General features: G+C 44.6%; 1 protein-coding gene across 2 annotated transcripts; it reads left to right on the top strand.

The window, feature by feature from the left end:
• The first annotated feature begins 585 nt into the window (after positions 1-585).
• LOC101599915 (erythroblast membrane associated protein (Scianna blood group)) lies at positions 586-16,750 on the top strand. Of its 2 annotated transcripts, XM_045149813.1 has the most exons (11): positions 586-670; positions 903-1,241; positions 2,080-2,361; positions 5,988-6,104; positions 6,659-6,691; positions 7,748-7,780; positions 10,253-10,273; positions 11,752-11,772; positions 11,871-11,897; positions 11,980-12,006; positions 15,978-16,750. In XM_045149813.1, exons 1-11 carry the CDS (start codon positions 586-588, stop codon positions 16,691-16,693), a joined length of 1,701 nt encoding a protein of 566 aa, XP_045005748.1. In that variant the 3' UTR covers positions 16,694-16,750. The 2 variants fall into 2 exon arrangements, with proteins under 2 accessions (XP_045005748.1, XP_004670559.2); XM_004670502.2 differs by lacking the exon at positions 2,080-2,361 and having other exon boundaries at positions 586-653; positions 877-1,241.
• Positions 16,751-20,057: the final 3,307 nt, after the last annotated feature.

Genomic DNA, 20,057 nt, shown 5'->3' with positions numbered 1-20,057 from the left:
GCATCTGGGCGTGGTGGCACACGCCTTTAATCCCAGAGGTAGGAGGATCACTATGAGTTTGAGGTCACCCTGAGACTACATACTGGATTCCAGGTCAACTTGGGCTAGAGTGAGACCCTACCTCAGCAAAGCAAAGCAAAACAAAAGGAGACCAGGCTAGTACCTACTTGGCTAATTCTGGGTGTATGTTGTCATTCTCATTCCTCCAGGCTCCTCCTTATGCCTTAGTCATACCCAGCGCTCACTCAACGCATCCTCACTCCAGTCCTCGTTTATGGCATGTGCAGACTACCAGGAGGCCAGCCTCCCTGTGACAACTTACTCCCGCCCATCACAATAATCCTACAAGATGGCATGGCTACTATGCCTGTTTTAAAGACGAAGGAACAGAATTTTAGAGAAGTTCAGTCACCCTGTCACTAAGGGTAAGTACAGTGTCACAGACGACAAGTGGTAGACCTGGATTTGGAAGCTCCTTCCTCATGGTTCCTCAGGTGGCCCATGTGGCCTGGATTTCAACCCTTATCTCTTCAGTTCTGAGAGGTCATGTTCACCAGCCCTCTTCTGGTGTCTGCCCTAGTCCACATGGAGATGCCAAGTTCTGCTGACTCCTGGCTTCCCCGTTGCCTCTTCACTTTGGTCTTCTTCCAGCTGCCGGCTCAAGGCTCAGGTAGGAGTTTTTGAATCTTTCTCTGCCTGGGAGGTCAGGAGACGTGGTGCTAGAACTTAGCTTGGGGATCTGTTTCCTCCCTCCGAATCTTTTCCACTGTCCTTCCCAGCTTCTGACCTTCCTCGTCCCTTCCCAAGCTCTTTCTCCCGCATCCCTCCTCATCCCTTCCCAAGCCCTTTCTTCAGCGTCCTCCTCTCAAACTGAAGTGCTCTCTTTTGTGGGCGCCACACAGGGGATACCAGCAAGTTCCACCTGGTCCCGCTAGGGGGCACAGCCGAGCTGATCTGCCCGGTCCCGCTCTGGCCCGACACGGTGCCCAAGGAGGTGAGGTGGCTGCGGCCTTCCCACGCCCGGAGCTCCCAAGCTGTTCACGTGTTCCTGAACGGGACCGGCAGGGATGAAGACCTGATGCCGGAGTACAAAGGCAGGACGGCGCTGGTGAGGGATGCCCAAGAGGGAAGTTTCATTCTGCACATCCGCAACGTAACCCTCGAGGACCGAGGACAGTACCTGTGTCGGGTCCTGGTCGGAACCCGGAGTCGAGAGGGCCCTGTGACACTGCAGGTTGCAGGTTAGGATGCCCGGGTCATTTGTGGTGATGGGTGAGTTTTCTTGGGACTTGGATAGTCCCTCTACATCTAGACTTTTCTCTGACCTGCAATCACATTTTATACTTGCCCGGACGGCTCAGCCCAGTTCATACATCCATTCATCTCAGGGACTGCGTTTTTGATGAGGCAGGAGTCCTCCCCCACCCCGCCCCTCATCCCCGGCCTTTAGAAAGAACTATCCAATGCAGGTCCTGTATAAATGCAGTTGGTGGCCTGTAAGGCTTGCTGGCTCAGACAATGGCTTTCCCACTCTGGGACATCTTTGCTCCATTAGCAAGGCTGCAAGGAAAAGTCCTCTAGGTCCAGATGGGGATCTGACTCATAGTCCTTTCCTGGGGTTCCTGAGTATTTATATAGCTTCAGGGTTTAACAACATCAGCCTACCCCAAATCCAACCTAACCCAAGTCTTTGCCTGCGCTTGCCATCAGCTCCACATGGTTACAGCTGGTTATCTTTTGTTTTTAGCTAAATTTCCCCAAGAGGGGCACATTCCTTTAAAATACACTAAGTTGGTAGACTCTTTCTAAATATGGAGCCCCTTGGAGACAAGGTGACCAAGAGAACCAGAGTCATGTGATGCAAGCAGAGCTGTGGGTGGATTTTGAAGTGCGGATGGGGACTGTCTTATCCGGTAGAAGAGTGCTGGGGGCAGACATGAACACCTCCCTTCACAGGTGCAGCTGTCCATCAGAGAGGACTGGAGGTGGTGGGGGCAGGGCATGGGGCACAACCACATCCAGGCTCTGCAAGGCTGCTCCTGGGCTGATGTAGCCCGACAGCCAATTTCTCTTCTCTAGTTCTAGGCTCTGATCCTTATATCCACGTGAAGGGCTACGATGCTGGATGGATCCAGCTGGTGTGCCGGTCGATGGGATGGTTCCCAAAGCCCTGGGTCGAGTGGAGAGACCCTAAAGGCAAGGTCCTTCTGTCCCTGTCGGAGGCCCACTCTCTGGATGAAACAGGGCTCTTCCAAACAGCAGTGTCCAGCAGAGTCAGGGATAGCACCCTGGGGAATGTGTCCTGTACTGTCCGAAATGAAGTCGTTGGTCAAGAGAAGACTACAGCCATGGTCATAGCAGGTAAAACCTGAGACACAAAACAGGCTTGAGAGGTCCGGAGGGGACTCCTACCGCAGTGGATTTTTTTTTTTTTTTTAATTTTTTCGAGGTAGGATCTCACTCTAGCTTAGGCTGACCTGAAACTCACTCTGTAGTCCTAGGCTGACCTTGAACTCACAGCGGTCCTTCTACCACTGCCTCCATCGTACTGGGATTAAAGGCATGCATTATCACGCCCAGCTGCTTCCAGTGGGAACTTTATTAAAAAATTTTGGGCTGGAGAGATAGTTTAGCGGTGAATGCGCTTGCCGCTTGCCTGTGAAGCCTAAGAACTCCTGTTCCAATCTCCAGGTTTCTTGCAGGCAGAAGCGTGGTGATACAAGCATGCAGTGCCCACAAGGGGGCGCACGCGTCTGGCGTTCGTTCACTCCAGGGCTGAGGCTCCTGCGCACGCCCATTCTTTCTCTCTTCTCCTCCTCTCTCCTTCTCAAAATAAAAATAAATAAATAATAAAAAGTTTTCAAGGGCTGGGGAGATTGTTCAGCGGTTAAGGTACTTGCTTACAGTGCCCAACAGCCTGTGTTTGATTCCCTAGTACTCCCCTAGAGCTAGATGCACAAAGTGGCACATGCATGTGAGTTCATGTGCAGCGGCAGAGGGCCCTTGAGTGACCATATTCCCCCACATCTCTCCCCCCCTTGCGAAAAAATAAAAATATTAAAAAAAAATTGCAAGCCAGGAGTGGTGTCAAGCCAGAACTTGGGAGGCTGAGGTAGGAAGGATCGCTGTGAGTTCAAGGCCACCCTGCAGCTGCAGAGTGAGTTCCAGCCTGGGCTGGAATGAGACACTGCCTCAAACAAACAAACAAAAAACCCAATAAAAAATACTCTTCAATTTCTTTTCAGTTTGAGAATTATATTATAGTTCTAAGTATGTATATTGTAGAAAACTTGAAAAAAAATGCAAAACATTTAAAGAAGCCAGAATAGATTGACATATAATCTCATAAATTGTAGAGAACTACTGCTAACATTTTAGGGTATTTCAAGACTTGCCTGTTCGCATGAATCTCTGAGCAGCATGGATATGTTTGTATCCGTATGTGTACTTATGGCTCAGTTTTTTCTCACTTCCCATGACATGGGCACTTTTTATTTTTTTGCTTATATCCTTAAGTATTTCCCTGTAATATGATTTTGTAACATTTTATTTTTATTTATTTATTTATTTGAGAGAGAGACTGGGTGCACCAGGGCCTCTAGCCACTGCAAATGAACTTCAGATGCATGCATCACTATGTGCATGTGGCTTACATGGGTTCTGGAGAGTTGAACCTCAGTCCTTCACAGGCAAGCACCTTAACTGTTAAGTCATCTCTCCAGCTTTGTTACTTGATTTTAAGTGCTACACAGAATGTCACTGTGGGGCTGTGAATAAATACAAATTAACTAAAGCCTATTTCTGGGAATCTGGATGCTAATTTTTTCTCATATTTTAACTAGTGGCATAAAGGACATTTTTGCACCTCTTTTTTTTTTTTTTTTTTTTTTGGTTTTTCAAGGTAGGGTCTCACTCTAGCCCAGGCTGACCTGGAATTCACTATGTAGTCTCAGGGTGGCCTCGAACTCATAGTAATCCTCCTATCTCTGCCTCCCGAGTGCTGGGATTAAAGGTGTGCGCCAATCTTTGCACCTCTTTGAGAACTGATTCTGATTATTTTCTTAGAATACATTTCTGGAAGGAGAACTGGTGGATTAAAAGATCTTTTAAGGATCCTTGAGGGGGGCTGGAGAGATGGCTCAGCAGCTAAGGTGATTGCCTACAAAGCCTAATGACCCAAGTTCCATTCCCCAGTCTCCACATAAAAGCCAGATGCACAAAGTGGTGTATGCATCTGGAGTCCATTTGCAATGGCTGGAGGCCCTGGCAGGCCCATTCTTTCTGTCTGTCTCTCTTTTACCTCTCTCTTTGCTTGAAAATAAATAAAAATATATTTTTAAAAGTCCTTGAAACACAGAACAGTCTGGGCTACAGTGAGACCCTACCTCAAAAAACAAAGCAAAACAACAACAACAAAAAAATGGTTATGGTGAAGAATGGTGATGGAGAAGAGTCATGGGTATCTGGTAAACCTGTTTTTTTTTTTTTTTTTTCCTTTCTGCGCTACTCTTATCTTCTCTTTCCTTAAGTTTTTAAAAAAAATTTATTTATTTGAGAAAGAGAGAGGGAGAATGAGCACACCAGGACCTGTAGCCACTGCAAACAAACTCCAGATGAATATGCCACCTTGTGCATCTGGCTTACATGGACCTGAGGAATTGGACCTGGGTCCTTAGGCTTTGCAGGCAAACACCTTAACCACTAAGCCACATCTCCAGCCCTCCCATCTTCTCTTACTACTTCCATTATCCTTCTCTAGTGCTGAGTGTTTAACATGACTGGTCTCTTTAGATTTCTCTTAAGCCTCTGGGGATAAGGACTCTTCTAAATTTTTTTGTTTATTTTTTATTTATTTGAGAGCAACAGACAGAGAGAGAAAGAGGCAGATAGAAAGAGACAGAGATTGGGCACACCAGGGCCTCCAGCCGCTGCATACGAACTCCAGACGCATGTGCCCCCTTGTGCATCTGGCTAACGTGGGTCCTGGGGAATCGAGCCTCGAACCAGGGTCCTTAGGCTTAACAGCCAAGCGCTTAACTGCTAAGCCATCTCTCTCCAGCCCTTTTGTTTTTGGTTTTTCGAGGTAGGGTCTCACTCTAGCTCAGGCTGACCTGGAATTCACTATGGTGTCTCAGGGTGGACTTGAACTCATGGCAATCCTCCTACCTCTGCCTCCCGAGTGCTGGGATTAAAGGCGTGCACCACCATGCCCGGTTTAGCCCAGCCCTTTTTTTAAAAAAATATTTTGTTTATTTTTTATTTATTTATTTGAGAGCAACAGACAGAGAGAGAAAGAGGCAGATAGAAAGAGACAGAGATTGGATAAGGACTCTTATCACCCCCTCCCATTGTACAGATGAGTCTAACCAGGTGGGGAGAGGCTGGATCTCTAGTCTGTTTTTGCCCAGAGGTTGAGAATGAATGAAAAGCCGGTTTAGACTCCCCACCTCTTGTTATGGCTCTCTTCTTTCCTGCCTCAGCCACCCAAGCTCTGGGATCTCAGGCTTGCAGCACCACACCCTGTATCCTTCCTTCCTTCTTTCTTCTTTTTCTTCTTTCTTGTCTACCTGGCTTTTAGGCTTGCTGCTGTGGTCCCTAGACCTGTGTTGCATTGCCCCTACTCATGATACCTGAGAGGCTATGGGTGATTATTAAGAATAGCATCTTCAGGTTGCTGAAGTCCCTTAAGTATTTTTCCATGGAGGAATAGGTGCTGAGGACAGGGTAAATTTGTAGTTGAGAAGCTGAGTTTAAACTTCCAGCTTCAGACAGGAGCATTGAAATCCTCTCTGAGACACCTCACTTCTTTTTAAGGTCACCCAAAATTTGAGTTCCCAAGTAAAGCAAAGAGTAGCATCAGTCTTGGCTGGGGCCTCTCCTTAGTGATGATGAGGGACAGTTGGATGTACCCGAGCCACTGGCCTCTGAGGCAAGGAGCAGCTCTCAGATACCTCCCTGAGAGTGGTCATTGGCGGTCTCTGTTTCAGCCCCATCTCCAGGAAGGCTCTCCTCTTCAGCGGTGGCTCTGGCTACCATCCTGCCTATCCTGGGACTTCTCATCACACTGGGCATTTGGCTCATCTGGAAGCAAAGAAAATCGAAAGGTAACTTGGTGGTAAGGGAGCCAGGGCTGTCAGAAAGGGTGATTGTGACTGCTCTAGTGAAAGACCAGAAGGAAGTAAATGTAGACATGACATTTACCCATAGGTTGCAGACCATGTAAATTGGCTCGGAGAAAATTGGAAAAGCCATGCCTTGGGGATTCACATTGCAGAGGGATGAAAGAAACTACAGGAAGGCCCTGGGCAGGACTGTAAATTCTTACCTGTTGAGAAATTAGACAACAAGCAGTCATGCCAGCTTTCTAATTAACAAAGAAATTAGAGCCGTGAAATCATGAAACCTGATTATATTCAATGGATGAAACCCTCATTAAAATGATCACATTTCACAGGATCTTGGTTGGAAAGAATTTGGAAAGTTAAATAGTCTGATAATTCTCACTCCTGTTGGATGGTTTGAAGACCTACTAATCTTTTCACATGGTCATGCGTTTAAACTGACAAGGGCTCGGTCCTGTTCAAACAGTTTAGGTCAAAGGGATGACAATCCCTTCCTGAGCTGACTAACTGCCCTCCGCCTACTCTCTCTCTTCTAGAGAAACTTCTCTATGAACAGGTGATGGAGGTAGGTAAGTGTCCTGAGCTGGGGGCCGGGAATGTTTCCATTTTGTTGATTTCTCTATCCCCAGTGTCCACGAATCTAAATTATGTACCTGAGAGTTCTATCACCTTCTGTCTTTGGTGTGGTGATGGTATCTATATCCATTGTTTCTAGTTTTTAATAGCTCCTACTTATAATAGCTTCCTTCTGCTATGCTTGGTGATTTTTGTCTGTGAGCATATTGCTTAATTTATTTTTTTGTTTCTTTGTGACAATCTTTTTATGTAGCCTAAGCTGGACTTGAACTCCCAATCCTCCTGCCTCAGCCTCCCAAGTGCTCAGCTTATAGGTGTGAGCCACTGTGTCTAGTAATTACCTGATCTTATTCTATGGGAGATGTGTAGGTCAGACATGGGGAAGCTTTTATTCATTCTGAAAATAATTGATAAAAATCTACTAAAAGCCTTCAACCATACTAGATTTGGGGGGATCCAAAGGTAAGTCAAAACATAGTCTCAGAATTATCCATCTAGTGAGGAGATTACCAAATTAATTACATAAATGCCACAAAAAGGAGTTCCCAGTTTTGTGAAGGGTGTGAGCAAGCTTGAGGACTCAGGGTGAAACATTCAACCTGAAGGTCCAGTGGTCATGTGTGAACAGAGAGTGGAAACCACCCACAGCAGAAAGAACTGCTTCAAAAGGGGACCAACCAGGGGGGTGGTGTTCACGTGAGACACCTAAAAGACACAGCAAGGAGGGGAGAAGTGACAGGGCTAGGTAGTGAGATGCTTGGAGCGTATTTCTCCTGAAAGCAGTGGCAAAGTTGTAAATTGGGGCATCCTCATCAGAATAATGCTTTGAAAAAATCTCTCTGGCTGCCATGTTGAAAAGAAACCAAAAGGAGTAAGACAGGAAGTGGACAATTTGGGCTGCCATTTCTGTTCCCCAGAGGGGAGGACCAGGGGCTAGGGTGAAGATGAACAGAAGTGGACCAGCTCAAGTGCAGATAAAACAAGTAAGAATTTGGGGACTTCAAAGAGATGGCAAAGAGTCTCATTTGTTTTTCCTTATCTACCTCTAGAAAATCTTCTTGAAGACCATGCAAAAGAAAAAGGTAATTACATGTGAAGTGCAAGAGGCCGGGAATAAATAACATTCTTTGTCCTCATAAATAAATACCAATAATCTCTTCATAGGACTTGAAATTTTTTGGTTTGTTTTTGGTTTTTCTAGGTAGAGTCTTGCTCAAGCCCAGGCAGACCTGGAATTCACTATGTAGTCTCAGGCTGGCCTTGAACTCACAGTGATCCTCCTACCTCTGCCTCCCTAGTGCTGGGATTAAAGGCGTGCACCACCACACCCGGCAGTACTGCAATTTTGTTCCTAGAGTCAAGGAGCAACGGTGTTGGTTGCACTGGTGGAGAGATGTCCATCACCAAAAGGCACAGGCCTGGATCATCACAAACTCCCTTCATCAGTCTTTCTTCCACTCATTTGCAAAGCAAGTCTGCACATTATTTCAAAGGATATTAAGCTTCCTAATTTCTTGTTTGTTTGTTTTCAGGTAAGGTCTTGTTCTAGCCCAAGGTGACCTGGAATTCTCTGTAGTCTCAGGATGGCCTTGAACTCACGGCGATCCTCCTACCTCTTCCTCCCGAGTGCTGGGATTAAAGCATGTGCCACCATGCCTGGCCTTAAGATTCCTAATTTAACAAAATAATAACTTTACAAAAAAGTATATTAGTAAGGTCATATGGGATGCATGAGAATTTCAAAACCCCACACTAGCCAGGTATGGTGTTGCATGCCTCAGTGACAGCAACTTGGAAGGCTGCGGTAGAAGGATTGCTGTGAGTCAAAGCCAGCCTGGGGCTACAGAGTGAGTTCCAGATCAGCCTGCACTTGAAGGAGACTCTGCCTCAAAAATAAAATATGCCAGGTGTGGTGGTATACACCTTTAATCCCAGCACTCGGGGGGCAGAGGTAGGAGGATCGCCATGAGTTCAAGGCCACCATAAGACTACATAGTAAATTTCAGGTCGGCCTGAGCTAGAGGGAGACATTACTTCAAAAAACAAAACAAACAAACAAACAAAATTAATTAAAATAAAATAAACAAAGACTCTGCACTACCTTGGCATGGAGAGAGGTGGTGAGATGTAATGGAAGGGTGATGGAGTCTAGAGCTGGGACACTTGATTCAGCTCAGTGGTCTGCCACTTACTAGCTTTTGAATAAGTCACTGTATTGCTTTGAACTTAGATTCCATCATATATAAAATGGGGGTGCTAAATCCTTTTGCCTGATTGTTTTTAGTGTTAAAAAGAGGTCTAGCACAGTGCCAGGAACTCCCTTCCTTTTCTGCCATTTTGTCTTCATCAACTGAATGTGTGCACTGAGGATAAGCCAAAAGACATGCTTTTGACATCTAGCTGGGAAGACAAGTCCCTAGTCCAGTAGCTGCTGGTTCAACGATGTCAGTGTCTTCTCTTCTGCCCCCTTATGTCTCCTCTAAGCTGGTAAAAGTGCAGATAGAGTTCACTACAGATACTCTGCCCATTCCGTCCAAGAGCAGAGGGGAACGGTTGACGCGATAGTGAGGGCCTGTGATTTCCATTTCAGTCCTGACTTCTTGGTCACTTAGGAGCTGGATGACCTTGGACATAGCTCATGTCCTCCTGTGCCTCAGTGTGCTTAAAACTAATAATTTATGCACCTCACACTGTTGAGAAGACTCATTGTCTCATTCAATAAAGGAACAGGACATGGTGACTGGAAGCTGTTAATAGAAATGGCAGCAATAAATCATAATCTCTTGAGCAGCTGTGATATTTTCAGCTTCAGTGCTCCAAGGTCACATGCCTAACCAAAGCCCCGGCCTTAGCTGGCAGTGGATTCGGGCACGTAACTTCAACTCTTCTGTCATGGATAATGCTAGGAAGTGGGGGGCACATATGGGATAGGTGGGGCCTCTAGAGAAACCAAAAGTACTCCCCAAGGCATATGAAACATACACATATATCTTCAAACCTTTGGAAGAAGCTGGTGGTGTACACCATGATCTCAGCACTCAGGTGCAGTAGGATCTCTATGAGTTCAAGGCCAGCCTGAGCTAGAGTGAGACTCTACCTTAGAAAAAAATTGGGGGGACCTCCAAATTTGTGGTAATTATAACCTCACGAGTCACTGTAGAGAATTACAAAGCCATGTCAGCAAATCAACACTAGGCTCTTAGCTACTTTTACATCCTAGATATTATAAAATAGTAGGCTATAAAAGTACAGTAAAACATACTATCAGGTAATATAATAATAAATACGTGGAAACAGACTGGAAATAAAACCAGACAAATGAAAAAGAAAGGGGAAAAGGGAGCCAAAATTTGTAGCAGACTGGGTCACTGGGAAAGTGGCTCAAGCACTCTTGGTTTTCTGAGTCTGACCTTTGGAATAAGGGGTTGGGACTAATGAAATATCACTGTCCTTTGCATTGTGAAGTGATGGAGCGGTGACCCTTCCTGGGCCCCAGGGATAAAAGGGCGGGATCCGCTCACTCACTCCTTTCCCTGTCTCTCTCTGGTTTTTAGGAAGACTCCACAAAGCTCTCAGTAAGTGCTGTTCTGTACGCTTCCTTCTGCTGACCTTACTGCTTTGGGCTGAGGGAAGAGTGAGGGAGGTTCAAGCCATGGATGCTGGGAACTTCTTGGTTCTCAAAGGTCTCTTTTCTCAAGTATTTTCTGCTTCTTTTTTTTTTTCCTGCACAACTGTGAGCTGGTCTCTAAATGGGAACTGTTTTACCAAGATGAGATGTACCTCTTTCCGATGGGTAGAGCCTTCTGGATGTCTTTTATCATCCAACCATAACATTACCTTAGGCAGGGTCCACAGCAAATGACCCTCTAGCTGAATATGCTGGAGTAGTACTTGTCCATAATTTCCTCTATAAGGACCAGTCTTTGATTTTTAGTAATTTATTTATTTGCAAGGAGAGAGAGAGGGAATGGGCATGCCAGAGTCTCTTGCCATTGCAATCAAACTCCATATGCATACATCGCTTTATTTATCTGGCTTTACTTGGGTACTGGGGAATTAAACCTGGGCTGTCAGGCTTTACAAGCAACCACTTTTAACTCCTAAGTCATCTTCCCAATGCTAGTCTTTACATTAAGTAAAAATGAGCTGCGCATGGTGGTACATGGCTTTAATCCCATCACTTGGGAGACAGAGTTAGGAGTATCACTGTGAGTTCCAGATCAGCCTGGGCTAGAGTGAACCCCTACCTGGAAAAAACAAAAAAAAACCCAACCCAAAACATTAAAAAAAAAAAACCATCGGAACACATGTGACATGTATATTATATTTTACGTGGAGAAAATATATGTAAAAAAATCAAGTAGCGATTCAGTAATAGTTTTAAATAAGCAAATATGTTATTCTTTTTAAAATTTTATTTTGTTAGGGAGAGGGGAAGGGGACAGAGAGAATGGGCACATCAGGGCCTCCAGCCACTGCAGATGAACTCCAGATGCATGCTCCACCATGTGCATCTGATTTATGTGGGTTCTGGGGAATCAAACCTGGGTCCTTAGGCTTCTCAGGCAAGCATCTTAACCACTAAGCCATCTCTCCAGCCCCCCCCCCTTTTTTTAGGTAGGGTCTCACTCTAGCCCAAGCTGACCTGGAATGCACTCTCTAGTCTCAGGGTGGCCTCAAACTCACCACAATCCTCCTATCTCACTCTCCCAAGTGCTGGGATTAAAGGCGTGCACCACCATGCCTGGGTCTCCAGTCCATTTTTATTCTTTTACAACATCTACACACACTTTCATTGTCATTATCTACAGATGTGAGATGTATTATTCATCCTGCAGATAAAGTTTGGCTCACCTAGAAACTTGCTGGCTCTTTCTGCCCTATCTGTGGAGACCCATGGCCACTGCTGAGAGCTGTGGCCATTATAGACATTCATACAGGGGAGGAGGTCCCAGCATCTGCTCTACAAATGTGGGTGCCTTTGTGGGTACAGTAACATTGTGGATAGGTAGCAGCCCTTATTCTGACTTGTCCAATTGTTTTTATTCTTTAGAGAAACTCCGGAGTGAACTGAGTAAGTTTTTCATGTTTTTATAACTCCCATGCCATACCAACTCCTGTGGCTTTAGTATTTCCAGTTTAGCTCACCCCACCTTCTTTCCTCTTCCATAGAGTTGAAAAGGGCAGCAGCGAACTCAGGTGAGCTCTTTCCCATGTTTTGGCTCCACCCTCTGGGAGTGATTTCTCTAACCCCTTGACAATGTCCTCTTCTTTCTTTCAGGTTGGAGAAGAGCTCGGCTACACTTTGGTAAGTTAAACCAACCACATTGGTTCACATTTCAGAGACCATCCTTCATAAAATTCTATAGCTTAGGGCCAGAGAGATGGCTTAGCAGTTAAAGGTGCTTGCTTGTAAAGCCTGATGGCCTGGGTTCAATTCTCCTGTACCCATGTAGACAGATACACAAAGTGGCACACGCACCTGAAGTTCCTCTGCAGTGGCAAGAGGCTCTGATATGCCCATGCTCACTTCCCCTCCTCTCCCCCCACCCCACCCTTGTAAAGTTTTAAAATTTTATTTATTTATTTATTAAGGGAGAGAGAGAGAGACGATGAGGCAGATAAAGAGAATGGGTGTGCCAGGGCTTACAAATTAAATAAAAAATTGGGGGGCTGGAAAGATGGCCTAGTGGTTAAGGCACTTGCCTGCAAAACCAAAGGACCCAGGTTAAATTCCTCAGGACCCATGTAAAGCCAAATGTACAAGGTGGCCCATGTGTCTGGAGTTTGTTTGCAGTGGCTGGAGGCCCCAATATGCCCATTCTCTCTGTCTCTCTTCTCTCTAGCTCTCTCTGCTTAAAAAAAAAAAAAAATCTATAGCTTAGCTTTTGCTCCATTTGAATGCAGGCTAATTATTTTGTTAATTTCTTTTGAGACCATGTCTTGCTATGTAGCACAGGTTAGCCTCAGATTTATGATCCTGTGTCTCATCTTAACAAATGCTAGAATTTGGGTGTGTGCCATCACATGCCCAGCCTTAATTTTTATAAAATCAGCTTATCAATGTTTCAACATTTTATTTTTTTTTATTTATTTGAGAGAGGGAAAGAAGCAGAGTGGGAGAGGGAGAGAGAGAGAAAGAGAGAGAGAAAGAGAATGGGTGTGCCAGGGCCTCCAACCACTGCAAAAGAACTCCAGATGCATGCATCACCTTGTGCATCTGGCTTACATGAGTACTGAGGAATCAAACCACGGTCCTTTGGCTTTGCAGGCAAGCGCCTTAACTGCTAAGCAATCTCTCCAGCCGTCAATTTTTTAAATTGTGATTTTTGGAGGGATATATTTAGAGTTATAAAGTCTCCCCTCTTTTTTTTTTCCTGGTTTTTCGAGGTAGGGTCTCACTCTGGCTCAGGCTGACCTGGAATTCACTATGTAGTCTCAGGGTGGCCTCGAACGCTCGGTGATCCTCCTACCTCTGCCTCCCGAGTGCTGGGATTAAAGGCGTGCGCCACCACGCCCGGCCTAGTCTCCCCTCTTTTAGTACACCAATAAATATAAGGTTTGATCTTTTTATGGATTTTTAAATGAATTTTCCCCTAAGCTTAATAGTTATGTTTTTTTATGAGTTGCTTGCTTCTGTACTATTTGGGCTGTGTTGTTGTTGTTGTTTTGAACAGGGTCTCAGATTTACCATATAGCTGAGGCTGGCCTTGAGCTGCTGATTTTCCTCCCTCCATTTTCCCAGGTGCTGGAATTACAGGCATCTTCCTCCATATTAGGTTCTATTTGGACTACGTTTTGATCTGTGGGGATTCTTTCCAATTAACTGTCTTACATTTTTCACAAATTGCTTTTCATTTACATTTCAATTTCTTTATAGTATTTTAAGTTTTTTGATATTTTTATTTACTTATTTGTGAGAGAGGGGAATGCATGTGCCACTTTGTGCATCTGGCTTTATGTGAGTACTGGGGAGTTGGACTTGGGCTGGCAAGGTTTGTAAGCAAGTGCCTTCAACTGCTGAGCAATCTTCCCTCTTTTTAGTATTTTTGATGTGATGGTACTTTGTGCTTATGTAATCAAATTTAGTACTCTGTTCCAAAGTGGTCTCTTCGGGTGATTTCAAGTTTAGGAAGATGTTCCTCTTCCACAGTCAGATAGATAGCCTTCATTCTGTTCCCTTTTACCTATCCGCTACATTCTTCATTCTCTGCAAATTTTCTTGGGAGATGGTCACCGATGAATGATTTGACTGGCAGATACTTTGACAATTTCTGAAAGCTGGGATAACTGGCCTGTACCACCAAGCCTAGCCTCTATTAACGTGAAAATGATGGCCGTAAGCAATTATCTTCGTAACACAATGAGCATCCCAGTCAATGTAGAAATAAGGTATGATCTCACACTTTAGTGAATCAATGCTGCATGGCAGCTGTGCAATGTAATTTCTGTGATTAGTCCAGTTTTCTTGCTTATGGGTATGTAATGTGGCATGTGGTATGTGTAGACAAGTGTGTGTGTTTTTGGGGTGCCACAGCTGGGAGCCCTTGCTGGCCAGAGTGAATGCTGGGGGTCCTGCTCCATTGGTCTTCCATTCATTCCTGTTTTACTAATCCCAGAGCTTGCCTTTATTTATTTATTTATTTTTACTTCAGTGATTCCCTAGTTTCTGCTCCCCTACCAGACTGAGATTACTGGCAGTCTTGCCCAGCTCTTTGTCTGGATTCTGGAGATTCGAACTCAGGTGGTCTCAGGCCCTGATGCTTGTGCAGGAAGTTCACTTAATGCTGAGCCATCTCTCCAGCCCTGATTAGTCCATTGCAAAGGTGAGGAAACTAAGCTTGGAGATGATTAACAAGCCCAAGGCCATGTGATTAGCAAAGTAGAGCTGACAGTCAAACTTCCTATGCGACTGCAGAGTCTAACATGTGGCCCAATTGGGAGGCACAGCTCTGGAATTACCCGACAGTGGGAAAGCTGTATTTAGGAGCAGAGCCTGAGGGACAGGAAAGTAACCCTTGGAATTATCCAAGAGTGGGCTAGCTGTCTCCAGCAGCAGCCTAAGGAAAAAGAAACTGACACCGGGAGTTGTTGAAACCGAGGATGAACTTGCTGCATTTGCTATAGCTGTTGCTCTGATGATCTGTGGCTATAACTCTTACACACAGGTACTCACTGTATTTTTATTGAATAGCCAGAGAACAGTAGTAATACATGAATAAGTTGAACATTGCATGAGCAAAAGGTATGGAACTTTTGGCTTTGTATAATCTTTAAACATTTGTTAAAGGAAGTGACTGAGGAGTATGACCTGTTGACTCTGTTGACCCAGAACACACTCACACTCCATTCTCACATGAAACCACCCTAAGCTCACTGTCGCCTTCACCAGCTCTGTGGCCGCTCTGTGGGCAGCTCATTACTGATCACATTGTCTTCAACGCTATGGTCAGCACTTCTCATTCATGCACATTTGTTCTGGGTCAAGAGTCTAACCAGGCCACTGAGGGAATTTGGCAAAGAGCACAGCTTAAGACCAGGCAGCATCTCAACATGCCATGTCGGTATTGGTCGTCTGGGCTGTGCAGGACAAAGGTAAACCAAGGCACATGGTCTTAAGCAGGTGGATTACAAGGTTGTAAGATTAACTTCAGGGCAAGTTACAAGTAAAGAATTTAGCAAAAAAATCATCTCACAGCAGTATTCTCAGAAAAGTTGTTTATAGGGTCGGTAAGAAATATTCCTATAGTTCTTTTCCATAGTTCATTCTTAGAGTCTGTTCCCACAGTTTGTTCTAATAGTTCATTTCCATACAAGATCTAGGCTTTTAATTTTTAATTTTTGGCTTTTAGACAGGCTTCATGTAGCCCAGGGTAGTCTCAAACTAAATATGTACCTGAGCCTGGTTTTGAATACCTACTGATCTTTCTGCCTCTGCTATATGAGTGCTAAGATTACAAGTGTATACCATCGTATCCAACCTCAAAAACCTAGGTTTATTATCAAACAGTAGGTTCCTTTGGGCCATTAAAAAACAGAGGCAGTATTTCCTAAGGGTTAAGATAGCTTCATAGATAGATAAATAACATTTTTCCTCTTTTACTTATACCCTATCTGGTGACATTTGAATGATAACATTCTTTGGTTCCAGTATATGTGTGGTGGGGGGGGAGGGGAACCAATGAACTAAAATGGGTTAATGGTAAGTGAATGCAAACCTACCGAAAGACTCCTTAAGATGTAGTCTTCTCTTTCTTACCTCTCTGTGATTCTCCACAGTGGCAGTGACTCTGGACCCAGATACAGCCCATCCCAAACTTATCTTGTCTGAGGACCGGAGATGTGTGAGGCTTGGAGACAGAAAGCGGCCTGTGCCTGACAACCCCGAGAGATTTGATTTCGTTGTCAGTGTCCTAGGCTCAGAGTACTTCACTGCTGGCTGTCATTACTGGGAGGTGTATGTGGGTGAGAAGACCAAATGGATCCTTGGGGTGTGCAGTGATTCTGTGAGCAGGAAAGGGAAGGTGACTGCCTCACCTGCCAATGGCCACTGGCTTGTCCGCCAGAGTCGTGGGAATGAATTTGAAGCTCTCACATCCCCACAGACCTCCTTCCGCCTGAAAGAACCCCCAAAGTGTGTGGGGGTTTTCCTGGACTATGAAGCAGGAGTTATCTCCTTCTACAATGTGACTGACAAGTCCCATATGTATACTTTCACCCATAGCTTCTCTAGCCCACTTCGTCCTTTCTTTGAACCTTGTCTTCATGATGGAGGGAAAAATACTGCCCCTCTAATCATTTGTTCAGAACTACAGAAATCAGAAGAATCAATTGTCCCCAAGCAGGAAGGAAAAGTTCATGCTAATGGAGATGTGTCCTTGAAGGTGAACCCTTCCTTATTACCAGCTCAGGGGGTAGAATTTTTTCCACTCAAGGATATTTGGCCCTCTGACCTTGGCCCAGCCCTTCAGGAGCTCAAGGCTCCTTCTTTTTAAGGATGTAGCTCATGACCTCCAGCCTAGCATCCTGGACATTAGTCTCCTAGCCCAGTACCTGATTCTGGAATCTCTCTTCTTGAACTTTTTGTGATTCTAAACCCTGCTCTCTTCTATGGATTAGAAGTTTCTATTGTCCTGATATGGAACTTCCTGAAAAAAAAAAAAATGCCTAAGTAAACACTCAGGTTAGAGCATGGTTGTACATAGCCTTTTGACTTCTCTGGGCGACAGGGGATGAAGAAAAAGTACTTTGGGGGCTGGAGAGATGGCTTAGCGGTAAGCGCTTGCCTGTGAAGCCTAAGGACCCCGGTTCGAGGCTCGGTTCCCCAGGTCCCACGTTAGCCAGATGCACAAGGGGGCCCACGCGTCTGGAGTTCGTTTGCAGAGGCTGGAAGCCCTGGCGCGCCCATTCTCTCTCTCTCCCTCTATCTGTCCTTCTCTCTGTGTCTGTCACTCTCAAATAAATAAAAATTAAAAAAAAAATGAAAAAAAAAGAAAAAGTACTTTGGGATACACATTAAATACAGAGGGTTAGCTGGAGATATTGAATGTCACCAGGATTTAGCATAGGTTCAGGGGAAAGGACTCTCTGAGGGGGCATGTAGAAGAGCTTCCTCCTGCCTTACCATGCTCCAGTGATTTCAGTTGTGATGTCATGGCCCCCCGACCCTGACTTCATATTCCATCAAGGATCATTCTTCTTTGATGCAGGCCACTAGTCCCTACAGTCAGTTTTTTTTTTACAAGTAAATGTGTTTTGAATCACATATCCGTCCTCCCTTTATTAGGAATGAAAGCAGAAAGGTAAACACACCATCTTTTTCTATTTTCTTCCTGAAGTTTACAACATAATTTGGTGACATCCAGAGTGTATATATTTTCAGTGATTAATTTGGAATGGAGATATCTAAAATGTACATGTTTTCAAATGCTAATTTATCTACTGATGATACACAGGAGCCAGACTCTTGAAAACCTCAAGAACATAGTCATGGAGCTGGGAAGCACATCTATAAACAGAGCAGCTTGGCTGTGTGTGACCTTGAATGGATGAGTCATTCTATAATCTATTGCTCTGTCCCTTCTGAATACCTCTTGAGAGTCAGAGAGGCCCAGTTAAAAATGTGGCAGTTTTAGCCACCCAGATAAGGCCTCTATACTGGAACATTTGACCATTGCAGCAAATAGCCTCTTAGGTCTAAAGTATTGATTTCAAAGAAGTTGATAGACATTTTATCTGAATGATAACAGTGGAGATAAAATAATGAATCTGGATGTTGATTGCAGAAGGAAGGCTAGGCACTTTCAGGTCATGCCATATATGTAGTCAAGCATATTTGTGGAGATAAGAGCTATCAGTTTGCAGATTAGAGGAAGAGAGTCCAACCCAACAGAAACTAGACGTTTCTGTCAGAAGCTCCGTATTACTTAGGATTCTTCATAGAAACAGAACCGTGTGTGTGTGTGTGTGTGTGTGTGTGTGTGTGTGTGTGTGTGTAGAGAGAGAGAGAAAGAGTGGGGGGGCAGTGAGAGTAAGTGCCAGCATGTTGGGGATCTAGGAGAGCCAATGTTTCAGTTCAAGTCTGAGTAGAGGAAGGAGCTGATGTCCAGTTCAAAATCTGATAGGCAGGAAGAATTCTAAGTTGGGAGGCAGGTCAGTTTTGTTCTATTCAGTTTTTGGAGATTAGATGAGAAACTCCCATATTAGGGAAGGCGACCTACTTTACTCACTCTATTGATTTAAAAGTTAATCTCATCTAAAATACCATTACAGAGACAACCAAATATCTAGGTACTTCATGACTAAATATCTAGGTAATTCGTGACCATGACAAGGTGATCCATGAAATGAGCCACACAGTGCCTGAAAGGAATTTTTTTGTTTGTCTTTGTACAGTCCTTAAATAAAACTTTTAGCATTCATTGTTTGGTATGCTGATATTTTCATTGTGAATGAGAAGTTGTGGAGAAACACGCAGGATCTAAATAGCTTTGAGTTCACTGAAACAAGCCTTAACTACAGGCCATCATAAGCTCAGTTTTGGACTGGAGGGTTGGCTTAGTGGTTAAGGTGTTTGCCTGCAAAGCCAAAGGACTGAGGTTCAATTCCCCAGGACCCACAGTAGCCAGATGCACAAGGGGTGCATGCATATGGAGTTTGTTTGCAGTGGCTGGAGGCCCTGGTAACCCATTGTCTCTCTCTCCCTCTTTCTCTGTCAAATAAATAAATAAAATAAAATAAAGAAAAAGTAAACTCAGTTTTTTAAAGAACTTTTAAAATTTACGTGTGTTTTACACATGTGCATGTGTGTGTCAGGGTCTCTTGCCACCACAAATAAATGCTTTAACCATTTGCATCTGGCTTTACATAAGTGCTAGGGAATTGAACCTAGGTTGACATTGCATTTAATGGCTGAGCTATCTCTACAGCCCCTAAACTCAGTTTTATTCATTAGTCTGCTTTCTAGTATTTTATTTTTTTTAATGTTTTTATTTCTTTTATTTATTTATTTGAGAGAGAGAGAAGAGGGGAGGGGAAGAGCGGAGAGGAGAGGAGAGGAGAGGGAGAGAATGGGCATGCCGGGGGGCCTCCAGCCACTGCAATGCCACCTTGTACATCTGGTTTAAGTGGGTCCTGGGAATGGAACCTGGATCCTTTGGCTTTGCAGGCAAATGCCTTAACTGCTAAGCTATTTGTCTTTGTAGTTCTGAGGGAAGGGCTCTGTTCTGTTTATTGAATACCTGTACTTAGCCTACACATTCAGTTAACTTTTATTCCCTTTTAAAATGAAACCTGAAAACCCCAGATCCAGTCCTTAGTGGTCTTTTGTATTTAGGTTGATAATAGGCTGTTTGGTTAAACAGTTGATATATGTAGGATCCAGAAAAATTCCTGAGCAAGGCCAATAGGAGACCTGAAGGTCATTCCCGGGACAAGGGCATTTAGCTTCTCTGACAAAGGGATTGGACTGCTTTATCTGTAAACGTCTGTCCAGGTCCCCACGCCTTTGATTTTTACACTACAACTCTTAAATGACGTTCCAGACTCTAGGTTTCCGTCACAGGCCACCGAGTCAAAGTAAAGCAGAAAGTGAACACGATGACCTTCGAAGCTAAGCCAGTCTCCATAGCTTGGTCTAAACTTGGCAAATGTTTCTCAAAAGCTGCGATCTAGCGCGGAACTACAACTCCCGGCATGCCCCGCGTCGGACTAAAGCATATTTGCGGGCCCGCCTGGGCCGCGGGCGTTGTAGCAGCTACTACAGCCAATAGGAAGTAAGAGTATAACCTGTCAGCCAATCCAAGAGGTGAGAGGCGGGTCTTTCCCAGGTTCCGTCTCCGGCTCTTTCCCCCGCCCACC

The sequence above is a fragment of the Jaculus jaculus genome, chromosome 5 (genome assembly GCF_020740685.1).
Source record: "Jaculus jaculus isolate mJacJac1 chromosome 5, mJacJac1.mat.Y.cur, whole genome shotgun sequence".
Lineage (NCBI taxonomy): Eukaryota > Metazoa > Chordata > Mammalia > Rodentia > Dipodidae > Jaculus > Jaculus jaculus.
Note: the sequence above shows the minus strand (reverse complement) of the source record. Positions and strands in the feature narration are given on the sequence as shown.